The 22,127-nt window shown below is 53.0% G+C and overlaps 2 protein-coding genes across 16 annotated transcripts in view; one reads left to right on the top strand and one right to left on the bottom strand.

Moving 5' to 3' along the window:
* Positions 1 to 8,676, top strand: part of FANCA (FA complementation group A) — an 80,073-nt gene extending 71,397 nt beyond the window's left edge. For 5 of the 13 annotated variants that reach the window (XM_054534359.2, XM_024233417.3, XM_024233415.3 and 2 more), the window contains 9 exons: positions 530 to 589; positions 732 to 836; positions 1,923 to 2,035; positions 4,120 to 4,258; positions 6,194 to 6,256; positions 6,958 to 7,063; positions 7,528 to 7,949; positions 8,108 to 8,200; positions 8,373 to 8,676. In XM_054534359.2, the coding sequence (XP_054390334.1) occupies positions 530 to 589; positions 732 to 836; positions 1,923 to 2,035; positions 4,120 to 4,258; positions 6,194 to 6,256; positions 6,958 to 7,063; positions 7,528 to 7,949; positions 8,108 to 8,200; positions 8,373 to 8,480 (1,209 nt within the window). In that variant the 3' untranslated portion in view covers positions 8,481 to 8,676. Of the gene's footprint in view, positions 1 to 529; positions 590 to 731; positions 837 to 1,922; positions 2,036 to 4,119; positions 4,259 to 6,193; positions 6,257 to 6,957; positions 7,064 to 7,527; positions 7,950 to 8,107; positions 8,201 to 8,372 lie in introns of those variants that run through there. The other 8 variants (XM_063717804.1, XM_054534362.2, XM_054534361.2 and 5 more) reach the window with 7 other exon arrangements.
* Positions 7,237 to 22,127, bottom strand: part of ZNF276 (zinc finger protein 276) — an 18,066-nt gene continuing 3,175 nt past the window's right edge. For 2 of the 3 annotated variants that reach the window (XM_054534373.2, XM_024233422.3), the window contains exons 5-11: positions 19,180 to 19,258; positions 17,375 to 17,458; positions 13,702 to 13,812; positions 13,557 to 13,632; positions 13,070 to 13,187; positions 9,173 to 9,272; positions 7,237 to 9,103 (exon numbers count right to left, since the gene is read on the bottom strand). In XM_054534373.2, the coding sequence (XP_054390348.1) occupies positions 8,833 to 9,103; positions 9,173 to 9,272; positions 13,070 to 13,187; positions 13,557 to 13,632; positions 13,702 to 13,812; positions 17,375 to 17,458; positions 19,180 to 19,258 (839 nt within the window). In that variant the 3' untranslated portion in view covers positions 7,237 to 8,832. Of the gene's footprint in view, positions 9,104 to 9,172; positions 9,273 to 10,989; positions 11,276 to 13,069; positions 13,188 to 13,556; positions 13,633 to 13,701; positions 13,813 to 17,374; positions 17,459 to 19,179; positions 19,259 to 22,127 lie in introns of those variants that run through there. The other variant, XM_063717807.1, reaches the window with a different exon arrangement.

Genomic DNA, 22,127 nt, shown 5'->3' with positions numbered 1-22,127 from the left:
AGCCCGGCCTCGTGCAGCACTTTAAAATGTGACAAAGAAAGCAGAGGACGTGAGACTAGCAAAAGCTTTCAGAAAATCACTATGGTCTCCTTTGAATTCTTACGAATGGCTGTTTTTCGGAAAGCTCTCAGATGGCACATGACAGCCGACAGACAGGAAAACACCATAGACAGCCCTTGGTTAGTGAAGGGACCAGAGGATGGTTGGGCCGTGGTATTAGTGTCGTCCTCGCCACAGATCTGGGCTCCGGGTGCGTCCCTTTCCCTGCGGCTGCTTGTGCCTCCCTGGCTTCTTCCTGGAGCCTACAAGACTGTGGGCCAGAGCTGGTGGGCTGCAGGATCTGGCTGCCCAGGGAAGCCGTTAAGTTTCAGGACAGCACGGCCAGGGCGCCAGGCCCGGTCAGCCAGGAGCACCATCCACGGTGGCCACACCAAGCCTTAGCGAGTGTTTTTCTCACAACTGAATCCACAGCAGCCACTCTGCCTCTCTTCCTGTGGTGTTGTCTTACCTGCCTTGAACTCTTTTGCAGAGAAACTTCTGCTCCCTCGGAGGTGCCCTGACACAGGACATCACTGCCCATTTCTTCAGGGTGAGCTGCTCCCTCAGCCCCTCCCATGGCCTTCTCAGAACGCCATGGGTGGATCCTCCTGTCAGTTTCCTGCGAGTTCCTTCACTCTGCTGGTTGTGGGTCCTCGCAAACCGCTGACTTCCTGGTGTGTTCTCTCCTTCAGGGCCTCCTGAACGCCTGTCTGCGGAGCAGAGACCCCTCCCTGATGGTCGACTTCATATTGGCCAAGTGCCAGATGAAATGCCCCTTAATTTTGACCTCTGCTCTGGTGGGCCAGCTGTCTTGTCGGGTGTTTTGTTTTGGGGATGAGTGGGAGACTCCACGGCTGCCTCTGGCGTCTCTGCAGCACGTCTCCATCCCGGGTGTTACCATCTCAGAGAAAATGCATCAGGAGACATGGAGGCCACAGTTAAAGATGCCAGCTGGCAGCAGATGAGGGCCGCGCACCCTGAGTTCCCAGAACCGTCCCCACTCCCACCACCATCACCATGGGCACCCTCGACTTTTCCCCTGTGGACCCCGCTCAGACCCCACGGGCACCTTCGTGTCCACAGGGGTGCGGGGCTTGTTTGTTCGTGGTCTTGGGTTGTGCACTGGCTGGAGGCTGTACGGTGGCTGCCTGTGCCCCCTCACGAGAGCATAACTGTGGCCCACTTGCGCCTGACTACGCTTTCTTGGGACTTCGGAGCAGAGACTTCACCTCAGCTCCCGCCAGAGCTCAGCAGGCTCCCCTAGCAGCCCAGGGTCCTGGGAGTGGGAGGAGGGCAGCATTTCCCTCACTTCCGTGGCAGCTCACTTAGTCCTGAAGACCACAGCTGTCGCCCTTCCTTCTCAGTCATCAGGGACACGAGGGCCTTTTTCTCCCGCAGCACAGCATGTTCCCCAGGGAGCTCCCCAAGCTGCATTTGCACCGAGTTGTAGCTCAGTTGGTGGAATTCATGATCAATGAACTCTTCAGTGTTTAGAACGTCAGCTCTCAGCTGAGGGCATCCAGGGACCAGGCATTCCCAGCTCAGGGCAGTGTGGTCCCTTCACTGTTTCATTCCCAGCTCAGGGCAGTGTGGTCCCTTCACTGTTTCGTTCCCAGCTCAGGGCAGTGTGGTCCCTTCACTGTTGGGTTAGGCCAGGCTCTTTTCCAAATTCCACGTCTTCCATGAGTGTGGGTAATAATGCCTCATGGAACTGCTTTGAGCCTTAATTGAGGTAAAAAGGTACTGGCTTTGGAGTTGCAGAGCGCAAGGTGAGTGTGGGCCCGTGGTGGCCTGTAGGAGCGCCGGGGGCTTGTCATGGCTGTGGCAGCGGAGGTGTGTCCACCTCAGCCACCCTCATCTGTGTCCTGGTGCTCTCTCCATAGTTGTGGTGGCCAAGCCTGGAGCCTGTGCTGCTCTGCCGGTGGAGGAGACACTGCCAGAGCCCGCTGCCCCGGGAACTGCAGAAGATGCAAGGAGGCCGGCAGTTTGCCAGCGAGTATGTTTGGGTGGTGAGACGGGGTGTGCCTGCCCAGATGCACTTCGGGACCTGCTCGAGGTCATCTCCTAAACACCCTGGCTTACTTGAGAGAAGCGGTGTGGGCAGCCTCTCGTGTGAGCAGGGAGAAAAGAACCGAGTCCTTGTGGTGTGCACCTGTTATCCCAGCTACTGGGGAGGCTGAGGCAGGAGAATCACTTGAACCCAGGAGACGGAGTTTCCAGTGAACCGAGATCACTCCAATGGCCAATAGAGCAAGACTCTGTCCAGGAAAAAAAAAAAAAAAAAAGCCTCTACCAGGCTCCCGTCTGAGTAAGGAACGGCCTCTCCCAGGCTCTCGTCTGAGTGAGGAGCTCGAGTGATTCCTTTCCACCTGCTCCCCTTCCTCTTATATCTAACGTGGGCTCCCAGAGTGGGCCTTGTGCTGGCAGGGTCAGTGTCATGGGGACCTCAGGGATGCAGATTCTCAGCCTACCCTGACCTGTGGACCCCAGATATTCACAGGTCCTTGCAAACCATCAACCTCCTGGTGTGATCCAGGCTCACACACCCTTCTGAGGACCACAGAGCTGACAGCCACTCCACCTGCTGAATGTGGGTGCCATGTTTTTAAGGGGTCGTCAGAGGGCACTGCTAGTACCCATCCTGCCTCCTTGGAGAACACCTTACTTTGTGACTAGTTTTGAATCCCTGATGCCACACTGGGTCCCCAGGGTTTGGCTGCTTGCAGTCTGCTGAAAGAACAGAAGAGGGGCTCGGCACGGTGGCGCACGACTGTAATCCCAGCACTTTGGGAGGCCAAGACAAGTGGATCACCTGAGGTCAGGAGTTTGAGACCAGCCTGGCCAACATGTGAAACCGTCTCTACTGAAAATACAAAAATGAGCTGGGTGCGATGGTGTGTGCCTGTAGTCCCAGCTACTCAGGAGGCTGAGGCAGGAGAATCACTTGAACCTGGGAGGCGGAGGTTGCAGTGAGCCGAGATCATGCCATTGTGGTCCAGCATGGGCAACAAGAGAGAAGCTCCGTCTCAAAAGGAGAAAGCAGGTCTCACCTCCAGTTCTAATTCTACAAACACAGATCAGATTGTCTGAAGTTTTGTTTTTTGTTTTGTTTGCGACAGAGTTTCACTCTTGTCACCCACGCTAGAGTGCGATGACATGATCTCGGCTCACCACGACCTCTGCCTCCTGGGTTCAAGCGATTCTCCTGCCTCAGTCTCCCGAGTAGCTGGGATTACAGGCGTGAGCCACCATGCCTGGCTAATTTTGTATTTTTAGTAGAGACAGGGTTTCTCCATGTTGGTCAGGCTGGTCTCAAACTCCCGACCTCAGGTGATTTGCCTGCCTCAGCCTCCCAAAGTGCTGGGATTACAGGCGTGAGCCACCGCGCCCTGCCTCGTTTTTGTTTATTTGAGATTGAGTCTCGCTGTGTTGCCCAGGCAGGTCTCAAATTCCTGGGCTTAAGCGATCCTCCTGAAGTGCCATGATTGCAGGTGTGAACCACCATGCCCAGCTTATTTAAAGTCTCTTAAACCACAGCATTGTTTCATTAATTTCCTACCGATTTTTTAACCAGCCAGAAAACTCAGACACCACGCTGGAGCCAGAGCCAGGCAGTCCTTTGTTCTCTGTTGTAGGAGGGGTTGCCTGATCCACAGGGCCAGTCATGGAGAACTGAGGAAAATGAGGCCTCTTCCAAAATTTAGGCAGCTGGGGCCCAAGAGCACAGGGCAAGGTGGACAGGACCAGGCCAGCTGCCTCCTCAGTCAGCAGCTCTCAGAACACCAGGATGCCCTGGGGCAGCACCTGCCCAGACTCTCACGTGGGCCTGGGGGTGCTGGGGGATGCAGACCTAGTTTCTGATGGTCCTGAAGCCCTTCTGTGTCCTCTGATGGAAAGACAGGCCCCAAAGGTGACAGGTGGGAAAATGCAGACCTGGTTTCTGGTGGTCCTGAAGCCCTTCTGTGTCCTCTGATGGAAAGGCAGGCCCCCAAAGGTGACAGGTGGGAATAAGGACTTGGTTTCTATGGCGTGGTTGTATGGTTGTAAGGCCCTGCAATGACCTCGTTCTCTCTGTCCCAGTTTCCTCTCCCCTGAGGCTGCCTCCCCAGCACCCAACCCAGACTGGCTCTCAGCTGCTGCACTGCACTTTGCCATTCAACAAGTCAGGGACGAAAACGTCAGGAAGCAGCTAAAGAAGCTGGACTGCCAGAGAGAGGAGGCAAGATAGGAAATTCTTTTACTGATTTCTTACAAGCTTGGTTTCAATCAGTGCTGTTGCTCTGGGCTTGCCTGATGAACTGTTTGTCTAAAGACAAATATGAGGCTTGGAGCAAGACTTTTGTTGTTGTTGTTGTTGTTGTATTTTTAGTAGAGACGGGGTTTCACTGTTAGCCAGGATGGTCTTGATCTCCTGACCTCGTGATCCTCCCTCCTCGGCCTCCCAAAGTGCTGGGATTATAGGCATGAGCCACTGCGCCCGGCCGGCTTGGAGTAAGACTTTTGACTCTCAAGTTTACTAGTAAAAATAATAATTTCATTTTTTTAAATGGTTGTATGTATTTGAGACAGGGTCTCACTGTCGCCCAGGCTGGAGTGCAGTGGTGCAATCAGCTCACTGCAGCCTCTTTCTTCTGGGCTCAAGCCATCCTCTTACCTCAGCCTCTGGAGTAGCTGGGACTACAGGTGTGTGCCACCATGCCCAGCAAATTTTGTAATTTTTTCTGAGATGGGGGTCTGTAGTCAGGGCGTGGTGGCTCATGCCTGTAATCCCAACACTTTGGGAGGCCGAGGCAGGTGGATCACTTGATGTCAGGAGTTCAAGACCAGCTTGGGCAACATGGTGAAACCCTGTCTCTACTAAAAACAAAAATTAGCCGGGTGTGGTGGTGCGCACCTATAATCCCATAGCCTGTAAAGCTACTCAGGAGACTGAGGCAGGAGAATTGCTTGAACCCAGGAGGCAGAGGCTGCAGTGAGCCAAGATCACGCCACTGCCCTGCAGTCTGGGTGACAGAGCGAGACTTGTCTCAAAAAAAAAAATTTTTTTTTTTAAGTAAAAAAGAAAAGAGATGGGGGTCTCACTGTGTTGCCCAGGCTTGAAGTGCTTTTCTTCAGCTTATTTTTATCCTCATCACAACCCAGTGTAAAGGCTGTCAGCCTTCAAGTGGTGCCTTCTGTGTTCATGCTGCAGTAGCCTTTATTCATGTGCCGAGGGACAGCCCCAGATAAGCTTGCAGTGAGACAGCTCAGAGCTGGGGTACTGGGGACAAGAGGCAGCAAGGATGGGACTGTCTGCAGCCATAGGCATAGGGAAAGGAGTGGGAGAAGAGGCTGCTCTGAATTCCAGGCCAGGGACCATGCTCGACTCAGACCCACTGCCCACCTGGCTGCTGTGCCCTGGAAAACCTGACTGCCCCCACAAGACCAGTGACACCCACACAGCCCTCTGTGGAGGGAGCCAAGGGTGGTGTGTGCAGAACAGGAGCAGAAACAAGCATCCCACGAGAGCTGGAGGCAGCAGCCCTCTGTGCCCAGCCCGAGATCCGCAATGCATAGGTGCCGTGTCAGCATGCGACTTACACCAGCTAAAAGCTGGATCGACAGCAGCGCCCAGGGTTTTGGTGATTATAACCCTCCTACAGGGGTTCTTCTGAGTACTTCTTCAGGTTTCTTGTGTAGTTTTGTTAGAAGGGATTTTAGTGGCTCCAGGGCCTTCCCAGGCCCTAGTGTGCGGAGAGGAGTGTCCACAGAGACCCTGCCCAGTCAGGTCCTACTTTAGGATGGAGCCTGTGGGTTTATCTTCAAGGATTTTACAAACACTTCTGACAGGAGGCCTTGCAGGGAGATGATGGTGAGTTGGGACTGCGCACAGCCAAGGAGACCGCGGCCGTCTTCTCTTTCTGGCTCTTGTCACTTTTTCAAACTGTTTCTAGCTTTGTTTAAAGGCAAGTGTGAAATGACCCAGCCAGTAGTAATTAATTCTCAATTAAGCTGTCTCTCTAGAAGTGACTGGAAAGTTTTCTAAGATCCACTTAAAGGATTTATGGCCTAGATGTAAAAAATTTCAATTAAAGAGGAATGTGTCAGCCTTATTGAGAATGACAGAGCACAGGTTAATTTTAATGTAATAATAAGTGCACGTTTTTATTTACAGCTATTGGTTTTCCTTTTCTTCTTCTCCTTGATGGGCCTGCTCTCGTCACATCTGACCTCAAATGTAAGTCAGACCTTACCAGCCAAGGTGTCCTCTCCCACTGTGGGCCAGGCAGGGTCACCAGGCAGCCACCTTCCAAGTCGGGGTTTCCAGACTAGCTCAGGAGCTCCTTGTGTTTGCGGAAGTGTGAGAACTGCCAGGCTGTGGGCTTTTTTTTTTTTTTTTTTTTTTTGAGATGGGAGTCTCACTCTGTCGCCCAGGCTGGAGTGCAGTGGTGTGATCTCAGCACACTGCAACCTCTGCCTCCTGGGTTCAAGCAATTCTCCTGCATCAGCCTCCCGAGTAGCTGGGATTATAGGCGTGAGCCTACCACACCCGGCTAATTTTTGTATTTTTATTAGAGACGGGATTTCACCATATTGCCAGGCTGGTCTTGAACTGGCCTCAGTGATCCGCTGACCTCGGCCTCCCAAAGTGTTGGGATTACAGGCATGAGCCAGTGCATCTGGCCTGTGGGCCTTTCTTTTAATGTCTTATTTGAGGACGTGGCGCAGCAGCCTTGGTGTGGGTGCTCGAAGTCCCTGGCCGCCTACCTGAGCCTCCTCTGTCCAGAGGGCCAGTGTTACCTTCTATAGGTTGTCACCAGTTTTAAGACTTTCAATAAGCAAAGAGGAAATGCCCTCTTCTGTGCTGAGGGCTGTACCCTCCTACCCATGGGAGCACCAGGTCGGCCATTCTTAGGGTTGGTCTCCTGCGGTTTACAGAGCGCCACAGACCCACTGAAGGCTTTCCACATTTGTGCAGCAATCCTCGAGTGTTTAGAGAAGAGGAAGATATCCTGGCTGGCACTCTTCCAGTTGACAGAGAGTGGTAAGAAACACGCTGCTGAGGCGCAAATGCGGAGGGCCGCTCTTTTCAGAGGCAACTTTCAAATGGTTAAGAACGAGCCCTCCTTTGAGGTTCACTAATTCATTTCTATGAGTTTATGCTCTTGCTAAGTTGATAAGCTCCATTTTAGTTGGGACAGATTAAGTACAAACTTGTTTAAAGCAATAAGATAATTTATTGGCTCACGGGTCAACCCCAGGACCAATGGGCCTATCGTGGGGACTGCCTCTGTCTGTACCACACCCACCCTAGTGCGAGAGGGCGACCCCCCCATCCTCTCCCAGCTGCTGACAGGTACCCGGGTATCCTCAGCTCAGGCTGTTCGCCCCATACTATCCCCACAGCCAGACCTCCCAGGGTACACGTCCCGACCCCCAGGGGTGTCCCTAGCACTGATAATAGACAGAGATGTCCAGAGTTGCCTGAGCTGCCTCTTGGTGTTGCAGACCTCATGCTGGGGCGGCTCCTCCTCCGCGTGGCCCCGGATCAGCACACCAGGCTGCTGCCTTTCGCTTTCTACAGGTACCTTCACCCACAGGGCTTGTCAGGGCTGGGGCAGTGTTTCCCAGACCCCCATCTTAGCACCTCTGGGTCCCGCCAGATGGGAAGGGTTGCCTGTGCCTCTGCTCCACAGATGAGCAGTATCCCTTGGCATCACCTGCTACCTTTCCAGCAGTCTGTAGCCATTTGTCACTATGTCTTTACCTCTAGTCTTCTCTCCTACTTCCATGAAGACGGGGCCATCAGGGAAGAGGCCTTCCTGCATGTTGCTGTCGACATGTACCTGAAGCTGGTCCAGCTCTTCGTGGCTGGGGATACAAGCACAGTTTCACCTCCAGCTGGCAGGAGACTGGAGCTCCAGGGTCAGGCAGGTGCAAGGGCCAGTCCCATCTCCAGGGGAGCTCCCCCCAGCCTGAGGCTGCTTCTGCCAAAGAATGTTCCGGCACAGCATGCAGACTATGGGGGACACACCAGCCCTGTTTCAGTATGTCTTCTAACCTGTGAGTTTGCCTGTTTTCTCTCTAGGACAACCCCGTGGAACTGATAACAAAAGCTCGTCTTTTTCTGCTGCAGTTAATACCTCGGTGCCCGAAAAAGAGCTTCTCACACATGGCAGAGGTAACGTCAAGATATCCACCTTGGGACACGCGGGGGACATGAGAATTGACAGCTGCCTGGGCCATGTGCCCGCCTGGCTGGCAGTGCAACTCCACTGTTCTGCCAGAGCCCCTCCCCTGTGGTCTGAGGCCTAGTGGACGGCATGGGCTGAGTACCTGCTCCTCTCTCACAGCTGCTGGCTGATCATGGGGACTGCGACCCAGAGGTGAGCGCCGCCCTCCAGAGCAGACAGCAGGCTGCCCCTGACGCTGACCTGTACCAGGAGCCTCATCTCTTCTGACAGGACCTGCCACTGCACACCAGCCCAGCTCCTGTGTAAATAATTTATTACAAGCATAACATGGAGCTCTTGTTGCACTAAAAAGTGGATTACAAATCTCCTCGATTGCTTTAGTGGGGAAAGGAATCAATTATTTATAAACTGTCTGGCCCCAGGTCACTCAGCATTTGCAGGAAAATAAACCACTGGTCCCAGAGCAGAGGAAGGCTACTTGAGCCGTACACCAAGCCCGCCTCCAGCACTGAGGGCGGGCAGCACCCTCTGACCCTCCCATGCGGGTGCACACGAAGGGTGAGGCTGACAGCCTCTGCGGAGTCCGGGCTGCTAGAGGTGCTCATCCTCACTGCCGTCCTCAGGTGGGTTCGGGCTTCACCGCCTGGCCCTCTGTGGTCACAGAGGGGCTCGGTGGCCCAGGTGGTGGTTCCGCCTCCAGGGGCAGGGCCTTGTCCTGGGTCTGTGTCAGCGGGTGCACCATGGACATGTGTACGTTGAGGTTGTGGGCCTTCTCAAACCGCCGGCCACACTGGTCACAGGCAAAGTCCAGCTCCGTCTCAGCCTTGTGTTTGGTCATGTGGTACTTGAGGGATGCCCGCTGCCTGCACTGGAACCCACAGACCTCACACCTGGGGGACAGAGGCAGGTAAGAAGGTGCGTGGGCCACAGCCCTGGCGGGGGGCCTGACTCACACTTACTGCAAAGGCTTGGCTCCCGAATGTCGCATTTGGTGGACGAGAAGGTGCTTCCGCTGCTTGAAGGTTTGTCCACACTCGTCACAGATGTAGTTCCGCACCTCTGAGAGAGGAGAGTCCAGTGAGTCCAGGCCCCTGATGCTCTAACCTCCCGGGGGGACGACGATCACAATGTGAAACCATCCCAGCTGGGAAGACGTTTCTGCACATGGTTCACCATGCAGTGCGCCCAAGCAAGGGGCCTCTGAGGGCCTCATTTATTAAGATCTTTAAACTGCTTGATACACTGTCACATGGCTTCATCAGCTGTGTGCATTTGAGGATGGTTTTTAAAGAAACCTCAGAAATCTATTTGCTTAACCACAGATTCTTTTTTTTTTTTTTTTGAGATGGAGTCTTGCTCTGTTACCCAGGCTGCAGTGCAGTGCTGTGATCTCAGCTCACTGCAACCTCCGCCTCCCAGGCTCAAGCAATTCTTCTGCCTCAGCCTCCCGCATAGCTGGGATTACAGACACCCTTCACCACGCCCAGCTGATTTTTGTATTTTTAGTAGAGACGGGGTTTCACCATATTGGCCAGGCTGGTCTTGAATTCCTGACCTTGTGATCCACCTGCCTTGGTCTCCCAAAGTGCTGGGATTACACATGTGAGCCACCGTGCCTGGTCTACAAATTCTTAAAGGAAGCCCTATCACTAAGGTTGTACAGATTACTGATTGTCACAGCTATGACTAGAATTCATCTCCATATGAGAGGGGTCCATACCCAGGGGCTGGGGGTATGCATTGCTGTACTCGCTCTGGAAATCGTTCTCACACCCTTGAACAAAGAGATCACTTGCTAATCCACAAATGCCACATGTGGACATGCAGACCCATTCATCCTGTGCTGCTTACACAGCTGTCAAGCCCTGAAACTCTTCACAAGACAGACTTTTCCCTTTGGAGGGAAACCCTATCTTGGCATTTTACTCTACGCTGTTCTGAGACTTGAGTCTTGCTCTGTTGCCCAGGCTGAAGTGCAATAGCCCAATCTCAGCTCACTGGAACCTCCACCTCCCAGGTTCAAGCGATTCTTTTTTTTTTTTTTTGAGACAGGGTCTTGCTCTGTTGCCCAGGTTGGAGTGCAATGGTAACAATCATCATGGCTCACTATAGCCTGGAACTCCCAGGCTTAAGTGATCCTCCTGCCTCAACCTCTCAAGGAGCTGGGACCACAGGTGTGCACCACCACACCCAGCTAATTAAAAAAATTTGGGGGGCCGGTGCAGTGGCTTACACAAAGTGCTCAGTCCCAGCACTTTGGGAGGCCAAGGCAGGCAGATCATGAAGTCAGTTCAAGACCAGCCCGGTCAATATGGTAAAACCGTGTGTCTACTAAAAATACAAAAATTAGCCAGGTGTGGTGGCACGCACCTGTAGTCCCAGCTACTTGGGAGGCTGAGGCAGGAGAATTGCATGAACCCGGGAGGTGGAGGTTGCAGTGAGCCGAGATTGCACCACTGCACTCCAGCCTGGGCGACACAGACTGTCCCAGAAAAAAAAAAATTGGGGGCTGGGCATGGTGGCTCATGCCTGTAATCCCAGCACTTTGGGAGGCCAAGACGGGCAAATCACCTCAGGTCAGGAGATCGAGACCAGCCTGGCCAACACAGCAAAACCCACCTCTCTACTAAAAATAGAAAAATTACCCAGGCGTCACAGCTCACGCTTATAATCCCAGCACTTTGGGAGGCCGAAGCAGGTGGATCACAAGGTCAGGAGATCGAGACCAGCCTCACTAACATGGTGAAACCCCGTCTCTACTGAATATACGAAAAATTAGTCGGGTGTGGTGGCAGGCACCTGTAGTCCCAGCTACTTGGGAGGCTGAGGCAGGAGAATGGCTTTAACTCGGGAAGAGGAGCTTACGGTGAGCTGAGATTGTGCCACTGCACCCCAGCCTGGGCGACAGAGCAAGACTCCGTCAAAAAAAAAAAAAACCCCAAAACCCCAGCGTGGCAGCAGGTACCTGTAGTCCCAGCTACTCGGGAGGCTGAGACAGGAGAATGGCTTGAACCCGGGAGGCGGAGCTTGCGGTGAGCCAAGACGGCGCCACTTCATTCCAGCTATGGTGATAAGAGGGAGACCGTCTCAATCAATAAATTTAAAAAAATGTTTTTGGTAGAGACGGCCTCACTATGTTGCCCAGGCTGGTCTCAAATTCCTGGCCTCAAGCAATCCCACTGCCTCAGCCTCCAAAGTGCTGCGATTACAGGCGTGAGCCACTGCACCCGGCCTGATTTCAGGTTTTTAAGGAACTGCTGGTTGTGACCATCAGTGACTGGACAGATGCAGAGTCTGAAGAACCAAACCCAAGGAACTGCTGCCATCAGGAGAGATGTGGGAGAACCCAAAAAATAACAACCCACATGTCGGGAGATGACCCAGCAGTAAAAAGCAATCCTAATGAAAAAATACTTCAGTAAATTCTTCAAATTCAGTAAATTATTCAAGGATAAATAATTCTTATTCTGTAATAAGTTCAAAACCAAGGAAAACTGTATATGTAAGCATCAAATACAGTTGTCCTCAGCTGGTTCCAGGACCCCCACCCCTTACCAAAATCTGCTCATACTCAAGTCCCGAAGTTAGCCCTGCAAAGACCCTACAGAACCTGTACTTACGAAAAAGCAGCCCTCTGAATACCAGGGATTCGAGTCCCTGACCATGGATATGTGGGTCCACGCGGTTCAAACATTTTTTTTTTTTTTTTTTTTTTTTGAGACAGTGTCTCACTGTTGCCCAGGCTGGAGTGCAGTGGTGTGATCTCAGCTCATTGCAACCTCCACCTCCTGGGTTCAAGCAATTCTCCCACCTCAGCCTCCCAAGTAGCTGTGCCTACAGGCATGTGCCACCACACCCAGATAATTTTTGTATTTTTAGTAGAGACCAGGTTTTAACATGTTGGCCAGGCTGGTCTTGAACTGCTGACCTCAGGTGATCCACCCACCTCAGCCTCCCAGAGTGCTGGGATTACAGATGTGAGCCACCGCGCCCGGCCAAGTTTGTCATTTTGAAAACATATCCTTGTTGGATTATAAAAGTAACTTGTGCATTATAGAAATTGTGAAAAATAAGTCGGGCACAGAGACAGCACCCTCAGTCATAATTCCCCCATCCACCTCTGGTCTTAATGACACAACCTACATACACGTGAAGAAGCAGAACCACACGTGCCTCCCACCTGTCCACGGGGGCAGCCCCCCAGAGCTGGCATGCCTTCTGCCTTCTGCCTTCCCTTTTAAGATACACTTGTTTGGGCCATGTGCAGTGCTCACAGCTGTAATCTCTGCACTTTGGGAGGCTGAGATCACTTGAGGTCAGGAGTTAGAAATCAGCCTGGCCAACATGGTGAAACCCTGTCTCTAGCAAAAATTACAAAAATTAGCCAGGCATGGTTGTGGGTGCCTGTAATCCCAGCTACTCGGAAGGCTGAGGCAGGAGAATTGCTTGAACCTGGGAGGCAGAGGTTGTGGTGAGCCAAGATGGCGCCACTGCACTCCAGCCTGGGCAACAGAGCGAGACTCCATCTCAAAAAAAATTAAAAAATAAAATGACCAATTTGCAAAAGGACACCAAGATTGCTTGGCTATTAGTTTTGACAAACTGCCTAGATCCTGGGGAAGTCAGGAATTCCTTCCATCACAGGGAAGGGCAGATTCACACTGACGCCCTACTCTAGCCTTCCTCTACCAATACTCTAGCCTTCCTCTACCAATGTGACTGAGTACCCAAGACCCCGTGAGCCACCTTCACGCGACCCCCAACTCTTGGGGCGGGGATGGGTATGAGGAAGACTGGAAAGCAGGTCACATGCCCCTGGCTGTCACCCGCGTGGGTGGCACTGGCGATGGGCGCACCTGTGTGGATGAGCTTCACGTGGCGCTGCAGGTAGCGATCAATCATGAAAACCTTGTTGCAGCCAGGATGGGGGCAGGGCCGCTCCCGGACCTCCTCATGATGCTCCTTGATGTGCTTCTGCAGGAGAGATTTGGTGAGAGAGCCTCAGAGCCTCACCCGGGCCATGCGGCACGAGCCCTCAGCGGGTGACAGCTGACGCCCCTAGAAGGAAGGCAGATCCAACTCCTCCTCCAGAGACACCACTGGCTCCTTCACAGCTTCACTCCAAGAAACTTCTAGACACCCCCAGGGGGTGTCTCAAGTGAAAGTCTGGCCCCACATCTACCCCCAAGGACGGCACTGGCTAGGACTGCTTCAGGTCTCCGTTAGCCTGGGTCACAAGAGTCCTTGGGCACAAGTCTGAGTCAGGCTGCAGAAACACCTGCTACCTCCCCGAGGTTCACACTGACAGCTGCCGGGCCTGGGTCAGGTACAGCCAGTGCTTACCTTCATGCCGTCAGCGCCTCGATACACGGCTGTGCAGCCCTGGTAAGGACACTTGTAGATGGTGGGAAGCTCCTCCCTGCAATGAAGAGCATGCATGGAGCCCCGGCCCCGACAGGCAGGGCGAGCCTCGCGTTCCAGGCATCACCTCTCACAACGAAGCTTCTTCTTCCATCCGGGCTTGGGTCCCGGCTTCTTCCGAATTCTTGGTTCTTCAGATTTCTTGGCTTCTTTGCTTTCACTCTTCTTACCAGAGACCCTGAAAAAAAGAGGTTCCCAGATTCAATGGTTTCTGATCTCCATTTGCAAATGTTTCTTGTCTCTCCAACCTGAGAAATGGTTTTTTCTGAAGCTTCCCTGAGTTGCTTCTGTGCTGACTGACCCTTCAGAATCTACCTGAAGCCACCAAAGCCAGAGCGACTCTGGACAGGAGGCCTCAGGGGCGAGCACAGCAGAGGGCGAGGGCGCAGAACACAGCAGGGTCAGGGGCGAGCCCAGCAGGGTCAGGGGTGAGCACAGCAGAGGCTGAGGGCACAGGGTACAACAGGGTCGGGGTGAACACAGCAGAGGGCGAGGGTGCAGGGTACAGCAGGGGTGGGTTCTGAGAACTAAAGCTTCACCCTGTGCTACACATAAAACCCAAAACTGGAGGTATCAGGACGGCAGAACAGGGATGTCCGAAGGACCACTCCTTTATCAAAACGACCTTATGCTAGGAAAAAGCTCAGAATCCACTCTCTCAAAATGGGTCAGCTTGATTCCAAGCTCAAGCCACCCAGGCAGGGATTCAGAGGAACAGGTGCCACTCTCTGTGAAGCACACAGTGAGTAGCTGCCACCCCAGCATTCCTCAGTCCCGCCTCCACTGCAGGCAGCCCAGCCTGTGTTCCTGGAGCTGCTGGCTGGGACCATGGTGGACAGGAGACCTTGTCCTCCAAAACTCTGGAGTCGTGCATTTTAGTTCGTCTGGCAAGTCCCTGAGGGACCAGCAAATGCAGCAGCTTCCAGTGTGCGTTTATCGGAGACTTAAAGAGAGAGACACACTTGTGGTTCCTTTTTGGATCCAGGTAAGAATAGTTAAGGAAATCTCTGAAGAACAGAAGGGAACTTCTTCACCATGATAAAACCTCTACATGAAACCCACAGCAGACAACACACTCAATTGTGAAGGACTGAAAGCTCTTCCTCCAACGTCAGGAGCAAGACATGGATTCTCTCACCACTGTTCTCAGCACAGCACTGGAGGCCCTAGCCAGAGTAACTGGGCAAGAAAAAGAAAACAAAAATTCTCCCTATTCACAAATGACACGACCTTCTACATAGAAAACCCTAAAGATCCACATACAAAAAACCCTAATTAATTATTTCAGCAAAGTTGCAGGGCACAAAATCCATACACAAAACCCAGTTATGTTTCTATATATTATCAATGAACAATCCATATGCAATAGCACGAAAAAAGTAGTTTATGCTGCCGAGTCCAGTGGCTCATGCTGGCAGTCCCAGCACTCTGGGAGGCTGAGGTGAGAGGCTCACTTGAGCGCACAGGGCTGCAGTCAGCCATGATCGTGCCAGGGCACCCCAGCCTGGGCAACAGCATGAGACCCTGTCGCTAACTGCCCTTCTCTTTAAAGAGTGCATTAAGGCCGGCGCGGTGGCTCACACCTGTAATCCCAGCACTTTGGGAGGCTTAGGTGGGCAGATCATGAGGTCAGGAGTTCGAGACCAGCGTGGCCAATGTGGGGGAAATCCCATCTCTGCTAAAAATACAAAAATTAGCCAGGTGTGGTGGCGCACGCCTGTAATCCCAGCGACTCAGGAGGCTGAGGCAGAAGAATCACTTGAACTCGGGAGGCGTAGATTACAGTGAGCCAAGGTCGTGCCACTGCACTCCGGCCTGGGCAACAGAGCGAGACTCCGTCTCAAAAACAAGACAAAAACGCACTGAAAAGAACTGTTAACTTTGCACAGGCTGCGCCTTCTCTCCCTGTCCCTAGTAACTGGTTTTCATGACCTAGCCATGTCCCCCTCACCTGCCCTGCCTGCCTGGACTGGGTGGCTGGCCATGCCGTTCCCACAACGACCGCTCACCGCCTCGGCACAGGAGGCTTCAGAGCATCTGCAGTCTCCGTGTCCTTGTGCTTGGGACGGGAATCCTTGCGGACCGGGTGGACTGGGCTCAGGCCTCACTGCTGCTTGTCAGTTCTTTCCCCATGAGGGCACAGGCCCTGGCCTTCCCCTCTAGCTGGAACCACTGACCCCCTCATTAACACATCATTGAAGTCTCTGCTCATCTGCCCCCAGCTGAGGACACAGGCGGGCATGCCTGCTAGAACGCTAAGGTCAGAGTCGAGAAGACTGGGAGGCAGCACACGGGCTGCGGGCTGTGCAAAGGCCCTTCTAGGTTCCCAGGGGGGTCTCATTGTTGCAGCTGAGGAACCAAGTGCCCCTGGTACTTGCCGCAGTCAGGAAGCCATGCTTGCTACCACCCAGTCCTGCCTCCTGTGCAGTGGTTTCCACTAAAGTCTATCCCCTTTTACTAGAGGCCTCTGAAAACATCTCTCTTGTGTCTCTGTTCCAAAGCACGTCTTTGTCTGCACTCCTGGGGTCCCAGAGGGACTAGTGACACAGTCTGAGTGTGCTGTCCCTTTCACAGCAGCCTGGGCTCGGCAGAGAGGACCCTCCCCTCCTGAATCTGCCTCGATCTGGAAAAGGCTTACCTGGCCCCTCCCATCCCAGCTCCCAGCCCTCCTCACACCAGCAGCCCCAGACCTTCTGGGCAGCAAGCCACAGAGACACATTCTCAGGTGTCCTGGGATTCAGACTCAACCCGGAGGGTCACGGAGTGGGGGCTTCCGTACAGCAGCCTCGGGCGGCTGACCAGTTTTCTGTTCATGCTGAGGCTGCTGCAGCCCCTCTGGCTCAGTCCTGCCCTCTGCTTCTCATCTCTCTCCGAGCCTCCTCCTCTGCTCCTGTTTCTCTTTTCAGAACTTAACAGCATCAGACCTTCAATGAAAAAAGGCAGTTGACCTCTCAGTCTGCACAGCAGGGTTCTAGTGGCTGACTGTGGTGCTCAGAGCCGCCTGCCCTCTGGACCTTTGTTCTGGGCTGTGAAATGCTCAACGACAGGGACCGGGTCAGTCACCAACTACCTGGGAGTGTTCTGGGTACTCCTGGGTACAGGGTTGCAAAGAAAACAGCACAAGTGAAAACCAGCCCTCACTACCAGGGCCTGTAGTTCTAACTGAAGAGAGAAAACAAAAATCCCTAAAAACAAAGTCAAAACAAGGTCACAGAAGTGATTCAACAGGGAAGTGGACCGTGGCTGCCTGGCCATGGACATCAGTGATGGGGTCAGAACTGGGAGGATGACAGAGCTGGGTCCTCGGGCCTCTGAGGACACACACAAAGCAGAAGCGATGGGTTGGGGGGTTCCGGGGGGACACTGGGGTGTGAACCCAGGGCAGGACCGGCAGAAGGGACATAAGAGCCTCCTTCTCAAGCAAGGTGGGGCTTTGTCAACAGAGACACCTGCCATCCACTGCTGGGACTCTAAGGCAGCCCTGCCCCGGCCTGCTGGTCACTTCAAAGTGCTGAGACCAGGTCCCGGCTCCAAACCACCAGGAGGACCCACCTTCTCACCTGCCCCTCCCCCGCCTCCCAGCCCACTGAAGGAAGCCACGTTTCACTGGGCTCGAGAGATCCGGACACGAGAGAGTGAACTGAGGGCAGGCACAGCAGGGAGTGAGAGCCCCTGGAGCACAGGCAGGTGTCTAGGTCACCCAACGGATGCCTCCAGCAGACCCTGGGCTGCCCACTTACTTCCTTTCTGGGTAAGGCTCAAAGGACTCGTCCGAAGACTGGGCATTTTGCTTCTTGTCATTTTCATCTTCACTCAAGACGTCTCTAGGAATTAAGAGAGAATCTTCAGCAAAGCCCTGGGCCTGGGCAGTGACAGATCCAACAAGACCTCCTGCCTAAAGATACCACACGGACCCCCTTGCCCCACGTTTGAGTTCTTCTGAAAATGTCTTAAATCTAAAATCCCCAAATTTCCAATCCCGTTTCCGAACACAAAGGGCCAGCCAGGCTCACAAGCCAGCAATCCCCACAAGCCATGTGCTCTGGGCACCAGGACACTGGACTTGGAAACAGCCCTTTCCACAGCGGCCCAGAAGGGGTGGAGGCTCTCAAAGGTAGCTTCCTGCTAAGCAGACTTTGAGAAATCGACCACCTCACCCCATAACCGTGAACTCTATGCAGCTGATGGGTTTGCCATGAGTCACTTCTAAGTTCACAAAAGTGGCTGGGTGCAGTGGCTAACTCCTGTAATCCCAGCACTTTGGGAGGCCGAGGCGGGCAGATCACGAGGTCAGGAGATGGAGACCATCCTGGCTAACACAGTGAAACCCCGTCTCTACTAAAAATACAAAAAATTAGCCAGGCGTGGTGGCAGGCACCTGTAGTCCCACCTACTCAGGAGGCTGAGGCAGGAGAATGGCGTGAACCCGGGAGGCAGAGCTTGCAGTGAGCCAAGATTGTGCCACTGCACTCCAGCATGGGTGACACAGCGAGACTCCGTCTCAAAAAAAAAAAAAATACAAAAATTAGCTGGGCGTGGTGGCGGGCACCTGTAATCCCAGCTACTTGGGAGGCTGAGGCAGGAGAATGGCTTGAACGCGGGAGGTGGAGTTTGCAGTGAGCTGAGGTCACACCACTGCACTCCAGCCTGGGCAACAGAGTAAGGCTCGGTCTAAAAAAAAAGTTCACAGAAGGAAAAAAAAAAAAAAAAAAGATTTGTGGCCTTTATCCTACAACCTGAGTTGCAGTTTTGTCTCCTGGCGGTCTTGAGCCACCCCAGGTGCCTCCTGGCACTGCCCGATTTCATCACTGCACACCCTACTGGGATTGGCCCCCAAACTGGGATGTCCTCATTTGGATGAGGTGCATCTGTGTCGCAGCCAAGGTTTACAGGAGAGGGTGGAAACGGTGCAAACCCCAGCCTGGCACAGCTGCCCTGAATGGCGCTTGGCTCAGAGGCAGGGGTGGCCCAGGGAGTTTGCAGACACTGATGGGGTCCCTTCTGAGGCCCGTCCACCTCCAACACCTCCTCACGGAGCCTCTGCTTCAAGTCACAACAGTGTCATAGTCAAGGGCTAAAGTTGGGCTTTCCCTACTCCAGAAACATCTGGAGCAAACACAAAACTATGGCCCTAAAACAGTAGCGGAAGCAAAGGACCCAGCCAGAGTGGTTTCAACAAACTTGCTTCTAGGCTGCTCTGGGTCAGAAACCCTATCAGCCTCCCTCTGGAGCTGCCTCAGGTCTGGGAGTGCCCTCTGGCACCCAGGAAACCACCAATCAGAGACAAGAAGCCTCGGAAGCTCCCCAGTCCCTCCTCTCCTGCCACCTCAAGAGGAGGCGCGTCCCAACCAGGGCACGGACAGCCAGCTCCTATGATGGCTTAGTTTGGTACCAGGGCATGGGTGGCCGGCCCTAAGATGGCTGTTTGGTTTTTGAAGGAGAAATTTTAGGCTGTTTAAACCCACTCTTCTCTCACCCCTCAGAAAGGTCACTGATGGTTTTTGAAGGAGAAATTTTAGGCTGTTTAAACCCACTCTTCTCTCACCCCTCAGAAAGGTCACTGAACTCGTCTTTTACCCGATCATCCGAGGTTGAAGATGGAACCTGCTTCTCACCCAACTGCCCTGAGAAACAAAGAACAAGGCTCCTGTTACCAACACAGAGCACAGAAAGGTCTCACCTGCAAGGAGGCATGATTCTACTTTTGATGACTAGAAGGGAGACTGGGGTCCCTGACCCTCAAGTTCTCCCCACCTTGGCCCCATCCCCTCCCAGGGTGCTATGCAGCCTCTGATCCTGCCCTGCCAGCCCAACGTCCAGAAGCGCACAGGCAGCAACAGGCATCAGAACCCTCAGGAACAGCAGAACCAGAAAGCCCAGTCCTTCCACAGACTCCGATCCAGTCCTTCTAGGACAGCCTGGACTTGGTGGATGTTCTATTTTAAAAATTACTAGGCCAGGCACAGTGGCTCATGCCTGTAATCCCAGCACTTTGGGAGGCCGATGCGGGTGGATCACGAGGTCAGGAGATCGAGACCAGCCTGGCCAACATGGTGAAACCCCATCTCTATTAAAAATACAAAAATTAGCCGGGCATGGTGGCACACACCTGTAATCCCAGCTACCTGGGAGGCTGAGGCAGGAGAATCGCTTGAACGCGGGAGGCGGACGTTGCAGTGAGCTGAGATCGCGCACTGCACTCCAGCCTGGGCAAAAGAGCAAGACTCCGACTCAAAAAAATAAAATAAATAAAAAATTACTATTCTCAGTCCGGGCGCGGTGGCTCACGCCTGTAATCCCAGCACTTTGGGAGGCCGACGTGGGTGGATCACAAGGTCAGGAGATCAAGACCAACCTGGCTAACACAGTTAAACCCCATCTCTACTAAAAATACAAAAAATTGAGCTGGGCGTGGTAACTCATGCCTGTAATTCCAGCACTTTGGAGGCCGGGGTGGGCGGATCACCTGAAGTCGGGAGTTCGAGACCAGCCTTACCAACATGGAGAACCCCATCTCTACTAAAAAATACAAAATTAGCCAGGCATAGTGGTGCATGCCTGTAATCCCAGCTACTCGGGAGGCTGAGGCAGGAGAATCGCTTGAACCTGGGAGGCGGTGGTTGTGGTGAGCCGATATCGTGCCACTGCACTCCAGCCTGGGTAACAAAGAGTGAAACTCCGTCTCAAAAAAAATACAAATACAAATACAAAAAATTAGCCGGGTGTGGTGGCACAAGCCTGTAGTCCCAGCTACTCGGGAGGCTGAGGGAAGAGAATCACTTGAACTGAGGAGGCAGAGGATGCAGTGAGCTGAGACTGTGCCACTGCACTTGAGCCTGGGCGAAAGAGTGAGACTCCATCAATAAATAAATAATACTGTTCTCTCGGCCAGGCCTGGCAGCGACAGAGCGAGACTCCATAAATAAATAAATAAATATTACTGTTCTCTCGGCCAGGCCTGACGGTTCATGCTTATAATCTCAGCCTTTTGGGAGGCCGAGGCAGAAGGATCACTTGAAGCCAGAAATTCAAGACCAGCCTGGGCAAAATAGTGAGACCCCATCTCTACTTAAAATAAGTTCTCTTTTTTATTTTTGTTTTTTTCTTTTAGACGGAATCTTGCTCTGTCGGTCAGGCTAGAGCGTAGTAGTAGGATCTCAGCTCACTGCAATCTCTGCCTCCCAGGGTCAAGCGATTCCCCTGCCTCAGACTCCCAAGTAGCTGGGACTACAGGCAACCGCAGCCACACCCAGTTAATTTTTTGTATTTTTAGTAGAGATGGGGGGGGTTTCACCGTGTTAGCCAGGATGGTCTCGATCTCCTGACCTCATGATCCGCCTACCTCAGCCTCCCTGAGTGCTGGGATTACAAGCATGAACCACTGCACTTGACCTAAAATAAGTTTTAAAAAGTATGGTTCATGGCTGGGTGTGGTGGTTCACACCAGTAATCCCAGCATTCTGGGAGGCTGAAGCAGGTGGATCACGAGGTCAGGAGTTCGAGACCAAGCCTGGCCAACATGGTGAAACCCCATCTCTACTAGAAATACAAAAATTAGGTGGGCGTGGTGGCGCGTGCCTGTAATCCCAGATACTCGGGATGCTGAGGCAGAACTGCCTGAACCAGAACCTGGGAGGCAGAGGTAGCAGTGAGCCAAGGTGGCACCACTGCACTCCAACTTGGGCTACAAAATGAAACTCTGTCTCAAAAATAAATAAATACATAAATAGATAAGTAGGTATATAAATAAATAGATAAATAAGTAGCTAAATAGATAAATACATAGATATACAAATAGGTAGGTAGATAGAGAAAGAGAGAGAGGTAGGAAGGTAGGTAGGTAGGTAGGTAAGTAGATAGATACACAGAATTGTTTTCAACATACTGCATACAAGTTTACAAAGCCAAGCAGCTCTAAGATGTGACACTCACAATCCCGTTCCTACCCGAGGCCCCTGAGCCGCACTGTCTCATCTGTGCACCCGTATCTAGCTAAACTATCTGGGTAGCTGCGTTTCTGTTTGGGACAGAGTCTTGCTCTGTCGCCCAGGCTAGAGTACGGTCGTGCGATGTCAGCTCACTGCAACCTCTGCCTCCCAGGCTGAAGTGATTCTCGTGCCTCAGCCTCCAGAGTAGCTGGGATTACAGATGCCCACCACCATGCCTGGCTAGTTTTTGTATTTTTATTAGCGATGGGGTTTCGCTATGTTGGCCAGGCAGGTCTTCATCTCGTGACCTCAAGTGATCCACCCACCTCAGCCTCCCAAAGTGCTGGGATTACAGGTAGCTACGTTTTTTGGAAGCTCCCCTGAGGACTCAAAGTGGGACCTAAGTACTCAGGTGGGGACAGGTGCACAAAGCACACACAGGACAAGAGGCCGGGGGGAAACTGGCCCTGGCCCTCCTAAAACATCCAGGAGCAGCTGCACCAACCACAGTGCTATGGGTTCTGGGGCCCAAACAAGGGCCTTGTGTTTCCCCTCAGCCTGTCAG

The sequence above is a fragment of the Pongo abelii genome, chromosome 18 (assembly GCF_028885655.2).
Source record: "Pongo abelii isolate AG06213 chromosome 18, NHGRI_mPonAbe1-v2.0_pri, whole genome shotgun sequence".
NCBI lineage: Eukaryota > Metazoa > Chordata > Mammalia > Primates > Hominidae > Pongo > Pongo abelii.
The sequence above is the reverse complement of the archived record's forward strand: the minus strand, read 5'-3'. Positions and strand labels throughout refer to the sequence as shown.